The sequence below is a fragment of the Tympanuchus pallidicinctus genome, unplaced genomic scaffold (assembly GCF_026119805.1).
Source record: "Tympanuchus pallidicinctus isolate F22 unplaced genomic scaffold, pur_lepc_1.0 scaffold8, whole genome shotgun sequence".
In the NCBI taxonomy this organism is placed as follows: Eukaryota; Metazoa; Chordata; class Aves; order Galliformes; family Phasianidae; genus Tympanuchus; species Tympanuchus pallidicinctus.
Window position 1 is genome coordinate 4,449,534 of NW_026294802.1, and position 13,082 is coordinate 4,462,615.

Here is a 13,082-nt window from a genome sequence, read left to right on the forward strand (position 1 = left end):
CAATTCCCAGAAATTATTTGGGTTTTGTAGAAAATGCTTTTTCACTTGTCTAAAAATATTTTTACTGTAGATGAATGTCTTGGCTTCTGACATTATTTTGTAGTTGTACTGTGGGTTTCACAGAGTACTGTCCAGAGGGGTTGCTCCCATGAGGTGCTCTGTGGTCTGTGGGATTCCTGTGAAGGCAGCGGTCTTCATTCACCATGGACAAAAGGCCAGGAAGAGTGAATGAGTGGTCTGGCTTTATACTCAGTAGTAGGGGACAGTAAGACTATTTCTGCATGGAGATACTTTCAGTGTTGAGATTTCACTGAACAATCCACGTTTTCTGGAAAATGGGATATGTGGGTTGAGAAGAGATTTCAAGCCAATTTGTAGTGTCCCTCACAAGGCAAGAGCTTTTCATTAGCTCTGGCACAATGATTTATTTTACAATTCCCTTTTGCTACTTGGCTCCTTCTGAGCTTCTGGAGCGGTAGCTGCTCAGCTGTTTTCTTTTGCACACTCAACTTTTGGCTAAATCAGCCCAAACCTGCATAGGAGGATTTGCCAGTATGAGTCTCCCAGTGCAGGAACCAGGAACACAAAACTCTTAAAGCCTTCTTCTTCTGGTCTAATTTCATTGTCTTGGCCAAGGATCTCAATTCCTCATGCCTGCAGATCACAACACCATGCCCAGCAGTAAAGACTAGGCTTTCATTTTATTTAAGGCACTTGGGCTGTTCCTTGGAAGTGGAATTAGATATGAGGTAACTTTCATGAATCTGATGAGGCTTGGCATGCTTTTGCTTTTTTTTTTTTTTTTTTAACCATATTGAACAGGTTGTTTTGCTTTCAGTTCAAAGCCAGGCTGGAAAGGGCTTCAGCAGCAGCTAAAGCCCTTTATTTATTTATTTATTTTGTGGTGAATCATTCCTTTGATGTGTTAAATTTCCCTGCCCTATGGGCTATTTACTCACAGCTTCCTCTGCCCCTACATCCCAGCAGAGGTAAGCATCTTTGTAAAGAGTGGATCTGATTCCTTTAGCTCCCCCAACGTGCTTTTTTTTTTGGGGGGGTGTTTGTTTGTTTGTTTTGTTGGGAAAACCACAGATGTTCTCTTCATGTGCTGAAGCTTCCCAGCCAGAGTTGGCATTCCTCTGTTTTCCTGTGGACTATCTTTTTCTTGCCAAATGTGTGATGAAGTGCATTTCTTGGATGCATGGCATCTCCTCCATTTTTAGCAGTTTTACACTGTGTGACAGAGTTGGGGATGGTATAGTGGAACATGAAAGCAGTTGTGGTGTTTGAGAATATACGCATATATGTGTGGATAGCAGATGATGTGTGATGTGTGAGGAGAATGGGATTTTCCATCTTTTAAATTTTTCTTTTTTATTTTTGGCTACCTATGGTGGCTTCTTCACAGTAATCTACATTTTGCAGTCATGTGGTTTCCATTCGGCAGAGAAGCTCCCCCCTTCCCCCTCTCATACCCAAGCTCTCTGCCTACTCTTGGACTGGAATTCATAACTGGGGAGAGCCAGGCTTCAGTGAGATGCTTAATGAGATACAAAAGTTTAATGAGATGTTTTATAGCACAGGGTGAAGAGTCTGTGTACAGTCAGCATGAAGGCTAGGGAACAGTGGGGAAGGAGCATCCCTCATGGAGGAGTCTTGGAAAATTTCTCTGGCTCATTTACTTCCTTTTCTTTTGCTAGATCTCTGTGCGGACTTTCTGAATACCTCCAACTGGGACAACAGAACTGTGCCTGCAAACACCACCTCTCCAGTGGTTGAGTTTTGGGAGTACGTGATCACCTTTCTTCCGTTCAGGCTCCTCTCTCATCCAGGAGATATGCTGGAGTGGGAGGGATTCCGTAAGACCAAGTAAGGTGCCACGTGTCAGAAACAGGGGCATGTCAGACTTGGGGAGCACAGTGCACAGAGCTGCCAAGGAGATCATCGTGGATTCCAGGAGAACTAAATGCACCCTGAAGGCTGCTTGCAGTAGCATGCCAGCCTAGAGAGCTCGTGTGCACACATGCACATGTTCTGGCACTGAGATGTCAGGGCAAAAAAGAAGTACCAAAAGAAATTAGGACTTTCTGTAAGCTGGGTGTTCTCTGCAAGAAGAGGCCAGGGGGCAGACTGATCAGTCCTCTACAGTGAAATAGAAAGGGTAAAACTGCCGTTTCACTTCTTCTGAACACATCTTTCCAAAGGAAGAGGTCTATCTGGCTGCCCTGTCTTTGTACGTGAGCAGACATCTGAGGCAGATAGGTGAGGCAGCAGACAGGCACTCAGGAAGGTTTGGCCATGGGTCTGGAGGCAATAAATCACCTATGAAAGAGGGGTTTTTCAGCAGGCCAGCATCTTAGAGAGGCTTCTCACTGCAGCGCAAAGAGTTTGAAATGGCTGCAAGAACCATGCTGTTTCTATAGCTATTCAGGTGCCCCTGAGAGGAGAGAGAGGTTGTCCCTTGCAACAACCAAAGTGCAAAGAGAATATGAGGTATGGATGCAGAAAAAGTCTGCATGTTGCCAGACTCTCTTTCCTGCCCTGTTCTCTACATCTGTGGGTTGTTACCTCTCAGAAATAGTTGTTTGGGGTTTTTGCACAAGCTGCAATGCAAACGGAGCCACAAGAAGTTTGATTTGGAGGAAGGAGTGCATAGGAATCCAAAGTGTGGGACTGGGCTGCTAGGACTGCATGAGCTGCAGGGCTGAGCTCTCCTGTTGTCCATCTTGGTGATGGTGAGTATCTGGAGAATGAGGCTGAAGAAAGGAGATGGGAAAAACAGAGATCATTTTAACTTATGTGCAGGGTGTCCATAGTGTATGGGGAGGTGAGAGGAAAGTGGCCATGGGTTGACGATGACATTAGTAGCTTGCTTTGGATGGAGAAGAGTCTACCTAGCAGCTGTCAGGGTGATGGATCAGTGAGGTGTACTTGATGATTTCATTCTGTGTGGCTCTGGTGAGCACACTGCAGTGGGCTGGGAGGGTTGGAGGGCTTGAGCTAGCTGCGGGGCACAGTGGAGCAACATCCACAGCAATAACAGAGAAGTAAGCCCTTGGCAATGCTGTGGTAATTCACTCATCTGGGAGCCCAGACAGATCTGTTTAGTCTTTTCATGAGGTAAAATGTCAAAGGTGTATTTGAATTAATGGGATCTGAGGTGTTAATGCTTATCTCCCTGTCCCTGGATACCGACAGGAAGAGAGTCCTGGGAATAACGGATGGTATTCACAAACTGGGCACTGTGCGCTGGGAGCTGGCTCTGTGTCTCCTGCTGGCGTGGATCATCTGCTACTTCTGCATCTGGAAAGGTGTCAAGTCCACAGGAAAAGTAGGAACAGAGATGGTCCTCCTCATCCATAATCCTCCTTGTACCCATCTTACATTTCTTTCCCCATCTCTTACTTTTTCATGAAGTAGAGACTGGAGATACACAGCACCAAAGTCAAACCTAAAATCTGGTGGGGTCATATTGATTTACATTGGTTGTATTTGACCCGTAAAAGGAAGGATGAAAAACGGGGAGGGAAAAGCAGTGGAAGACCTGGGAACTGATGGAAATCATAGGTCACCTTTGTCTTTGGAGACGACCCACAATGGCTGATGAATACTCTGCAAATGTCGTTGGAAACCACCCACTCATCAGTGTGTTGTCTCAGTGTGACTTCTTTATGTTTTTAGCTAGATCCTCTTCAGTATCAAGCTTTCTATCCCTGGCAATAGTTAAGCAAAATAGAGAAGCTTCTGCCTGCAACTGTCTCAGCAAAAAGATCACTAATTTCTCCTGCTTTTTTATCCCGCAAAATAGTTGGAGTGGGAGAGATGTCTTAATGCTTTCCTTTGGGCTCCCTTTTGTACTCTCTCTGGCTCTTTGGCTCAGCAGGTCACTTTGTGCATTCTGCTCTTGAGGCTGAAGCCATTGCTCCAGTTCCCATAGGTCAGACTGGATATCCTTCTGGGATGGATGAATGTGGTGTGCTTCAGGGTGGGTGTCAGGGACTCTGCTTATAGCCTTGACTTGGTCAGGGCATCCTTCCTCCCTGGGGCTGTGATGAGATGGGTAGGTTATCAACATAAGGGCATTCAGTGGATGTCCCAGCAACAAAGAAAGGAGCCAATTTTTTGCAACAGCCTTCTTCCAAATAAGTATCCCTAATATTGGCAAATGTTCCTGTAGAACTGCAGATCTTTGTTTCAGTGTCAAATCCCACTTCTGACCTTAAAACTACATTTTAATGGGCTGCTGTTTTAACAGGACAAGAGCTTGCTCTGCTCTCCAGAGCCTCTTGCTGGTGCTGACCTGTCTTTCACCACTTCTCAAGGAGGGAGAGCATGATTCCACATCTATGGGAGAGGGGCTTTTAAATTGTCAATCTCTAATGCTCCATGTAGGCTGTTTTGTTAACACAGTGCCACCTTCACGAGAATTATCATTCTGATCTTATGACTCTGTGTCTGCATGGAAGTGCAATCGAGTTGTTGCAGGTTCCCATCAATTCTCAGCCCTCTTCCTGCCAAGCCTTTTCTTTGCCCAGTGCTGCTCACATGCAGGGAATTTGCCTTGTGAGAGAAGGCTGAAGAAGTTCACTTAATCTGGGATCAAGTTGGGTTTGGCAACGTCAACCCAGAAAGTGAGAGTTCAGCAAGTGCAGGCAGTAGCTGTCATGGTTTTCCTGGAACCACAGAAGATTTTCCCATTGCAAGGCTTAGGATATAGGACCTACTTTTTCCTAGTCAAGTGTATGGTTCAGGTGAGCAACACGGTGAGTTTTCTTGTCCCAGTCCACAAGCCAGACAGACCAGTAGTCCGCTCTGCAGGTAGTTACATTGAGATTTACAGGAACACCATCACAAAACTCAGTTCCTTTCTTTTTCAACCCTGAATACACGTTAGGAGAAGCAGTAGGAAGGTCCCAGAAACTCTGGGTATGTGCATAATTTTGTTTACCCACTGCAGAGTAAACAAATGCTATGCTTGACTGAAGGGCTGCACCAATCAGATAGCCCTTCCAGACTCTTGTGCTTACGCTTCTGTCATTTAAGGAGTCTAACCTTAAAGAAACAATAGTAACCTCAGGAAAATAATTTCAAATAATCCCATGAAGAACCATTTTCATTGAAAGCCTTTTTCTTTTATTCATTTTGCCCACTCTTGCACACTTTCAATCTTTCCTTTCCTGATGCAATCACCTGATCTGTGCAGATGTTCCCCAGAAGTGATTTCTAAAGGTATATTTTCATTCTTGTGCCAAAAATGCTCCTGTTCTCTTTCAGTCAGGGAGCAGCAGAAGTGCTGAGTACCGCGACTGATTTGACCAATTATCACTAGGCAGCAACATCTTCATTTTTGACCCCTCACTTTGAATCCGTACAGTAAACAAGCTTTAATTTCACTTGGATGAATTGTAGTAGTGAATAAATGTTAAGAAGTTGCAGATTGCTCATGGATATTTTGCAAACAACAGTAACTAGAAGTTTATATTGGGCAGTAGATCAGGGATGATTAATTGTACTGTAATATTTGTTTACATAGCACGCAGGGAGATGTGAAAAGAAAGCTTTATGGAAACAATAGCGTATGTTTTCTTGACAGACCTCTAGGCTCCAGGTGTCCCCATTTTTTACCCATGTGCGCAGAGGCATTGAAGGTATGAGGGAGTCACACGAGCTCCCCTGGAAATGCAGTGTCAAATTGGGCAGCAAAAGTTGCTGTTTAATTTGGAAACCCCTTGCTGGGAATGGGACAATTTTAATAACTCCTCATTAAAACTCAGTGACAGGAAGAGACGTAGGTTTCTTTTGCAGCTCTGGAAAGATGAAGAGAACAGCTTGAGAGCAGGGAAATGAAGATGACTGGAAAGAGAAAATAGCAAGAGCAACCAGTGACAAAACCTTGTGTGAGGAGCAGAGCCTAGATTAACAAAACCACTGCTGAGATGTAGCCTTGATTAATCCCTTCCCCATCCCACACATCCCCCCCCCCCCCCCCAACATCCACGTCAGCAGTAGCTGCTGTGGCCAGAGAGAAGGTCCAGGAACATCTGCTGCGTGGGGGCTGCAGGTGGGACAAAATAACACCCACACTCCCTGCTGGTTTCCCTGCAGGTCGTGTACTTCACTGCCACCTTCCCATACGTGATGCTGGTCATCCTGCTGGTGCGAGGAGTCACACTGCCGGGTGCCGCTGAGGGGATTGTCTTCTACCTGAAGCCAGATGTCTCCAGGCTAGCAGACCCGCAGGTGAGTGGGGGCAGATGAGGTTCTGGCTTTCTGTTCTCAGGGGAGGCCTTCAGACTGGGAGAAGCTCATTATAGGTTGAGCAGGGCCTGGCCCCCACGTTGTGCAGATTCTCTGCTCACATCTGCAGCATATGGGCATATTAGGTCACTGCTACTCATGGGCTCAGCAAAATCAGAGGAGTGCATGAAATATTCAGCATGCAGCAGATGGTTTTGTTGGGTCTTAAATACAAATAATTGAGGAAAGGTGGGGGGGAAGCAATCTACGACTTTCCATTTCTTCAGGCCTGCTTAGAGCTTTGTTTGCCTGGGACCAACCACATGCCATCAGTGCATGTCCCAGCATGCAGTCAGGTCTCTTCCCCCATCCAGGTGGGCAGAACTTGGGACCCCAACCCAAAGACCCCAGCACCACTCCATCACAGCAGGTCGCTTTCCTTTCCAGGAGGTTTCAGCAGTGCACGCAGGCTGCATGCACCATTTCTCCAGGGTGTTAATGCAGCTCCCCAGCCCCAAGGAGGGTATTTAAATGACATTGCTGCTAATTATTCTGCTGCTAAATCTTTCTGTGGAGGCAGCCAAGCAATATGCTTAGCCCACAGCCTCAGCTTACCTCCCGCATCTTCCCAGATGGCCGCAGCCCCAGCTGCTCCCAAACCAGCTGCCAAACACACTATCTTCCCCCAAATGGCTTTCAGATGCAATTACGTGTTGTCAATACAAAATCTGTGGAGCGCTAAACACAAGAGCCAGCCGAACATAAATGGCATTTTAATATTGAAATAAATAACAGGGGGGCGATTGAGGCTGAGTGCGTTTTATTCATGGCAAGAGCTTATTCACCGAAAGCCTCCTGACCTTTAAAAGCCTAAACAAAGCCAACGTGGTCTTTCCAGGCTGCAGCAAGGCAGCATAGCAGGAGTGAGGAATTCTGCTATTGATTTTAGAGAGTGCAAAGCTTGGGTGCAAAGCTGGATCTGTGTGTGTAACCATGCCACACTCCTGTGGATCTCAACAGCACTGCCCAGGCTGGGGTTCTCTGCAGGCTGTCAAATTGTAGCTGCCTGGCTGTTTGCTACTGCTTAGAGAAAAAAGAGAATGAGGGGGAGTGTACAGACAGACAGAAAGAGGGCTGCGTTCCCTCCTGCCTGTTACCCTGAATCTATGACAGGGAGTGGGAGCAGTGCTGGATTTCGCCCTGCAGCAGTTTGGGAGACCAAGGCCCAAAAACCTTCTTGGGGAAGAGGGATGGAGCAAAGGGGAAGGAGCCCACTCAGCACTGGCCAATGCCCTTGTGTCACTCTGATGTGCAAACACAGACCCAATAAGAACATTTTCCTAGAGGTATTTCCATCTGATAGTTCAGTTTCCCAGAGATGTATTCCAGTTTCTGCATCCATTGTGTCCCCCTATCCCACACAGTTTGTTCAGCTCTGATGGAGGGGTTTTTACCAGGCAGGGCACATCCACTTATATATTTTGTCACCAGGTCTGGAGACCACTGACATTCTCTGTTCCAGGTCTGGATGGATGCAGGCACACAGATTCTCTTCTCATACGCCATATGCCAGGGATGCCTGACAGCTCTGGGCAGCTACAATAAATACACCAACAACTGCTACAGGTAAGAGAAGCCTAGGTGCCTTGATCTTCCTGGAAATTTGCTCAGAGACAAATTGCACAGGGCTGTGCCTGATGAAGATAGACCTTTGGGCAACGCTATTTTGCATAAGGACATGTTCATAGTTTGGGATGGACTCAGCATAGGGATTGAGATTGGCTAGGGCAATGCAGGAGCTCCAAGAGAAGTGTTTTACCAGCCCTCTCCTGTATGAGTCAGCTTGGAATTGGAGGGACTGGAAGAAAAGGAGTGGATATTGAGTATGCCCAGCCAGTATGGGGATACCACAGGCTGTTTTGATGGGGTGAGTGAGAAGGGGCTACACAGCTCTCTCTGCTGTCACTTGCTAGGTAGGGGAAATGGTACAAAGATGATGATGGCTGGGCCCCCTGTCTCTAGTTCTTCACTAACAGCAGGGTAATGTATTGCCAGTGGCATTTTGATCCTATCAAGGAGATTAATCAAGTCTATCTGGCCTCTTCCTTGCCCTTGAATTACAGCTCTATTTTCTCCATGGCCTGACATGAAGCTCAGTAAAGACATCAAGACCGTTTCTGGCACATTCCTCAAAGTCCTGTGGAGATGGGGCTCTGTTATTACTTCCAGTATTGCTCCACCGCAGATGGGAAAATTTTACTGTGCTCTGGAGGCATCAGTCATCTCTTCTGCCCTTCTCAAAGAGGTGCTGCTGTGGCTGCTGGCCAGGCAATTAATACTTTTCCCACAGCACTCCACAATGTGTCTGTCACTCATGGAGCAGTGTATGACGCTTTCCTCTAGTGTCTTATGAGCCTTGCACTGTTGGCATGGCTCTAGATAGCTCTCCAGCCCAAATACACTGCATACCTGCACTTCTCCATAGCAGTTGATGGTTACTTTGGAGGGAGCTGAGGAGCAGTATTGACACTCCTCAGTGCTTGGGGAAGCTGAGTACGGAAGTGACCCTAAGTGGGCCTGCTGTGCAAAGGGAAACAGTGTGCTCTCTCATCTCCTCCTGCAGGGACTGCATTATGCTCTGCTTCCTGAACAGTGCCACCAGCTTTGTTGCTGGCTTTGCCATTTTCTCTGTGCTGGGTTTCATGGCTCGAAAGCAGGGTGTACCCATTGCAGAAGTGGCTGAATCAGGTAGGTTTTTTCAGCAGACTTTGAGCCCAAGGAGGCTGGGGAAGGGGGCTTTTCTGAGGTGAAGCCCAAGATGTTATCTACAGTTTACATAAGAATTCTGTTCCTCTGTCCTTGGAGTCCACTAGGAATTAAATACTGGGGGAATTTTCAAACTAAATCTGATTCAGCCCAAATTATTTGAGTGTTCTGTGGCTAGAGACCCCCAGGATGGATGAGTCTGTACCTGGTACTTCTGAAATGCTTCTGAAAAGGACTGCAACAGTTTCTAACCTCAACATGACTAAATTTCAGTCTCTGTGTTCCCAGACCCTCAAATCTGCTGCCAATTTTGCTTAGGTTGAACCCCCATGGAGCCTGCAGAGACGCCTGGACTTAGCTGAGAAAATGGTGCATGCAGTCAGCATACATCAGGCTCTGGCTTGTTGCAGTGAGCAATGGCCATGCTAGCTCATGCACAACAGCACACTCATTGCCACCTAGCTGGCACGTGCAGGGCCAAGGATGTAGATGTTATCTACATCCTCTGTCACTGTGCTGTCTACAGTGAGGTCTGCAGGACCAGTGCTTTCAGATGTGGATATGCTGCTGTTTGTTGGCAGGTCCTGGTCTGGCTTTCATAGCATACCCAACAGCAGTAACAATGATGCCTGTGTCTCAGCTTTGGTCCTGCCTCTTTTTCCTCATGCTGATCTTCTTGGGACTGGACAGCCAGGTACAGCAAGCTAACCCTCCTTCTCCAACTCCTAAGTGCCTGTTGCCACTCTGCACACATCTTCATGCCTGTGGGAAAGGATTAGGTGGTTATATGCTTTGCTGGTACCTCAAATACATTCTCCACACTGTCCACAGCTCTTTCACACCACAGATACTCACAGCCAGGGCTGAAGAGAGGCCAGTGGGTATATGTGGTGGCATCTCTGTTTGGCATCTTTATCTTCACATGTATGCGAGGGTGTCCCAGCACATCTCCATATGGGGAATGATCTTGCATCCACCTCTTACCCTCCAGGAGGAAAACCCAGCAGAGCAGTGTGAAACACTGGTATGCAGGCTCAAGGGGAGAGGGGGTGTCCTGGCCTGGCTGCCAAGCAGGGCATTCTGTTCAGGCTCTACTTTGTAGCACCTAAACCTTTGAACCTCCACTTCTCTTTGTTCCCTGAATCAAAGTCCCCTCTTTCCTTACCCTGTTGATTGTTCTCCTTCACGCTGGCCTAGCTGTCTTGGGAGAAGTCTCCAAGTCTCGAGGAGAAAAGGACAGTGAGCATGTTCTTGGGGAAGGGGAGACATTAGGCTTTGTAACCTATATTCTCCTACAGTTTGTCTGTGTGGAAAGCATGGTGACAGCTCTCATTGACATGTTCCCGGGAGTGTTTCGAAAGAAGGGACGTCGGGAGCTGCTGATCCTGGCCATTGCGGTGATCTGCTACCTGCTGGGCTTACTGCTGGTCACTGAGGTAAGAGAGGTGGAGCTGGGCTACAACCAGACACCAGAAATCCTGCATGACTGCTCTGGAGGAGCACTTAGAGGCAACAGGCTTGTCTTTGATGCTTTTGTTTATCCTTTATTTTCAATGCATTAGCAGCTGTCAGCTGTCTCTCAGCCACTGTCGCTGACGGTGTGATGCTCCTGCACCTGTTATGGAGCCACAGAGACAGCCCTGCAGCTCGATAAGGCTGCCTTATGCAAATATCACCTTGCTCAAGCAAGCTGAGCTGCATATTCAGAAGCTGTTGTAAGGGCAGTGATCACTTGCTGGTTGTTTTGCATGAGAAGCAGGGTGGCAGGAGGGCAGGATGGGGTAATGAGTGCAGCATCATCTTGCCTCAGCCAAAGGAGAGCCTGTTGTCTCTGGACCAGAAGCAGCAGAGTTGATGCTATGCCACGCATGTGATCAAGAGATCTTCAAATGTGAGAAACTGAACTCAGGGATTCCATGGATTTGGTATGCCCATCATGTGGAGGCATCTACACCCATTGTTGCAGTACACCACCTTATATGTGTTGGGATGAAGGGATTCCACTATTCTGTCAGTGGATAGAGTCCTTCAGCACCCTTGGAAAGCATCTGCTTGACTTCTGTTGGCATGGCTTTCTCTTTGGAAAACACACATGGAAATATGAGGCAACTGAATTCTAGAGCTAGCTGATGGCAAGTAGACAGGGCTCAACCCAAGAGATAGGGGCAGCAGGAAGTGATGTGCCTGCCATCATGGGGTATGGACCTTGAGAAATATGTAAACATGGATGCAGGCAAAATAAGGTATCATCTGAATATCCTGGCAATCAGGATCCCCATTTCTTAGATGCAGAGATTTTCACTGTCATAGTGCTTTGAAGTAATGCTGGAAACTTGCTAGGTGATTAACAAACAAAACCAAACCAATAATAAAGTGCTCTTGTGGACATGGAAACCTGCTATGACTCCCTTTACCTCTGTTACAGGGTGGGATGTACATCTTCCAGCTCTTTGATTACTATGCTGCTAGTGGCACGTGCCTGCTATTCCTGGCCATTTTTGAAGTCATCTGTGTAGGATGGGTTTACGGTAAGTAGAGGACAAAAACCTGTGCTGCTGCTTCTCAAGGCTGGGGCTGGGAAAGTGGAGGTGGATGGAGAAGATTCACCACTCCCTTAGGAAGCAAAAAAATGCTGTAATTACCCTCTTTCTTGTCTGGTTTCCAGTGTGTTTCCTCACAACATTTTTTAACTGCTCTACATTTAGAGTAGAAATGACTTTATCATCTCTGAAGCTTCCTTATCTTGTGTTACCTTGCTGCTCTTTCCATTCATCCTATGGGTTAGAAAACCAGCTACGGAGGAGTGACTGCTGTTCGTCAGACTCTGTTTCAGTCTGTACCCTGTACCTCTGGTTTAATCCTGCCAGTTTGTTTCACACAAAGTGCTGGAATACAGACTTGCTGCGTGCCACTTCTGTGATGATGCATACTTTATATTTTTCACGGGCTGTGATGGCAATCCCAAAAGAAATGAATGGGGACTGTCTTGGCACTCAGTGAGGACTGTAACCAAACCATGCAGGAGCAGAATTAGGCTGAGCTCAGTGAACTACCAGAAGGAAACCAGTCACTTGTTGGTGTGCAGTAAGCAGAAAATCCTGTGGTATCCAGGAAGGTCTCTGCCCTGCTGAGCAGTGCATGAGCCCAATAGGCTGCAGTCCCCCTCACTGAAGTACATACTGAGGCTGGTGGTTTCCAGGAGGGGTTAGTTTTGTGTGTTATGGAGCAGAGGCTTCCTGTCCTTGGCATAATAGAATCATAGAATCATTAAGGTTGGAAAATACCTCTACGGTCATCTAGTCCAACCATCAGCCTATCATCACCATGCTCTCTAACCCACGTCCCTCAGTGCCACATCCACATGCTTCTTGATATGGCAGTCCAGCATCTTCAAGGATAGCATAAAGTCATATAGATGAGACCAAACTGACAGCATCCTTAAAAACAGCAACTGCTGGCTCCTTGCTGCGTCAGGTATTGTGCCCTGATCAAACTAAGGAAAACACTGCAGACATGAGCATCATTCATATCTTTTTTTTTTTTTTTTTTGATAGCTAACATTGGTTGTTTAGGGAGGAGTACAGGGGGAGTATAGTAAGTTGGCAATGATATTTCCTGGGAATATTCTTCCAACTTCTAAAAACTTGTAAGTCAAGGATTTCCAGAGCTGAAAGTAAAATTTTCCTATTTATCTTCTGTATTTTTTTGTAGTTGGCTCATGTAAGCGTTTATCATCCAAAAAAACCCTACAGCAAGTAGTTCCACAGCTCGGTCTGTTGTGGTATGAGGTATCACAATCTTTTGCTTGTTTTGAACCTGCCACCTGCCAGTTCCTTTTTCTGCCCCACAGATCTTACTTCAGAAGAGATAGGAGAACAGTCACTCCACATTTGCTTTCTTTGGTATGTGTGATTTTACAGAGTTTGCCATGGCTGTAGTGCACTTGCTGATAAAGATGTTCTCATGCCATATTCTCCAAACACTCAAACAAATCGAACCAATTTCTGGTCTGGAAAGACTTCTCTCTCACTGAAATAGGAGCAGGTTCTGCTGCTTCTGTTTAACCTTCCAGGGATGCA

General features: G+C 46.6%; 1 protein-coding gene across 3 annotated transcripts in view; it reads left to right on the plus strand.

The window, feature by feature from the left end:
- SLC6A12 (solute carrier family 6 member 12) overlaps positions 1-13,082 on the plus strand; it is a 37,489-nt gene that overhangs the window by 13,056 nt on the left and 11,351 nt on the right. For all 3 annotated transcript variants that reach the window (XM_052667510.1, XM_052667509.1, XM_052667511.1), the window contains exons 5-12: positions 1,701-1,788; positions 3,199-3,331; positions 6,106-6,240; positions 7,760-7,863; positions 8,861-8,985; positions 9,585-9,697; positions 10,302-10,439; positions 11,429-11,531. In XM_052667510.1, the coding sequence (XP_052523470.1) occupies positions 1,701-1,788; positions 3,199-3,331; positions 6,106-6,240; positions 7,760-7,863; positions 8,861-8,985; positions 9,585-9,697; positions 10,302-10,439; positions 11,429-11,531 (939 nt within the window). The remainder of the gene's footprint in view (positions 1-1,700; positions 1,789-3,198; positions 3,332-6,105; positions 6,241-7,759; positions 7,864-8,860; positions 8,986-9,584; positions 9,698-10,301; positions 10,440-11,428; positions 11,532-13,082) is intronic.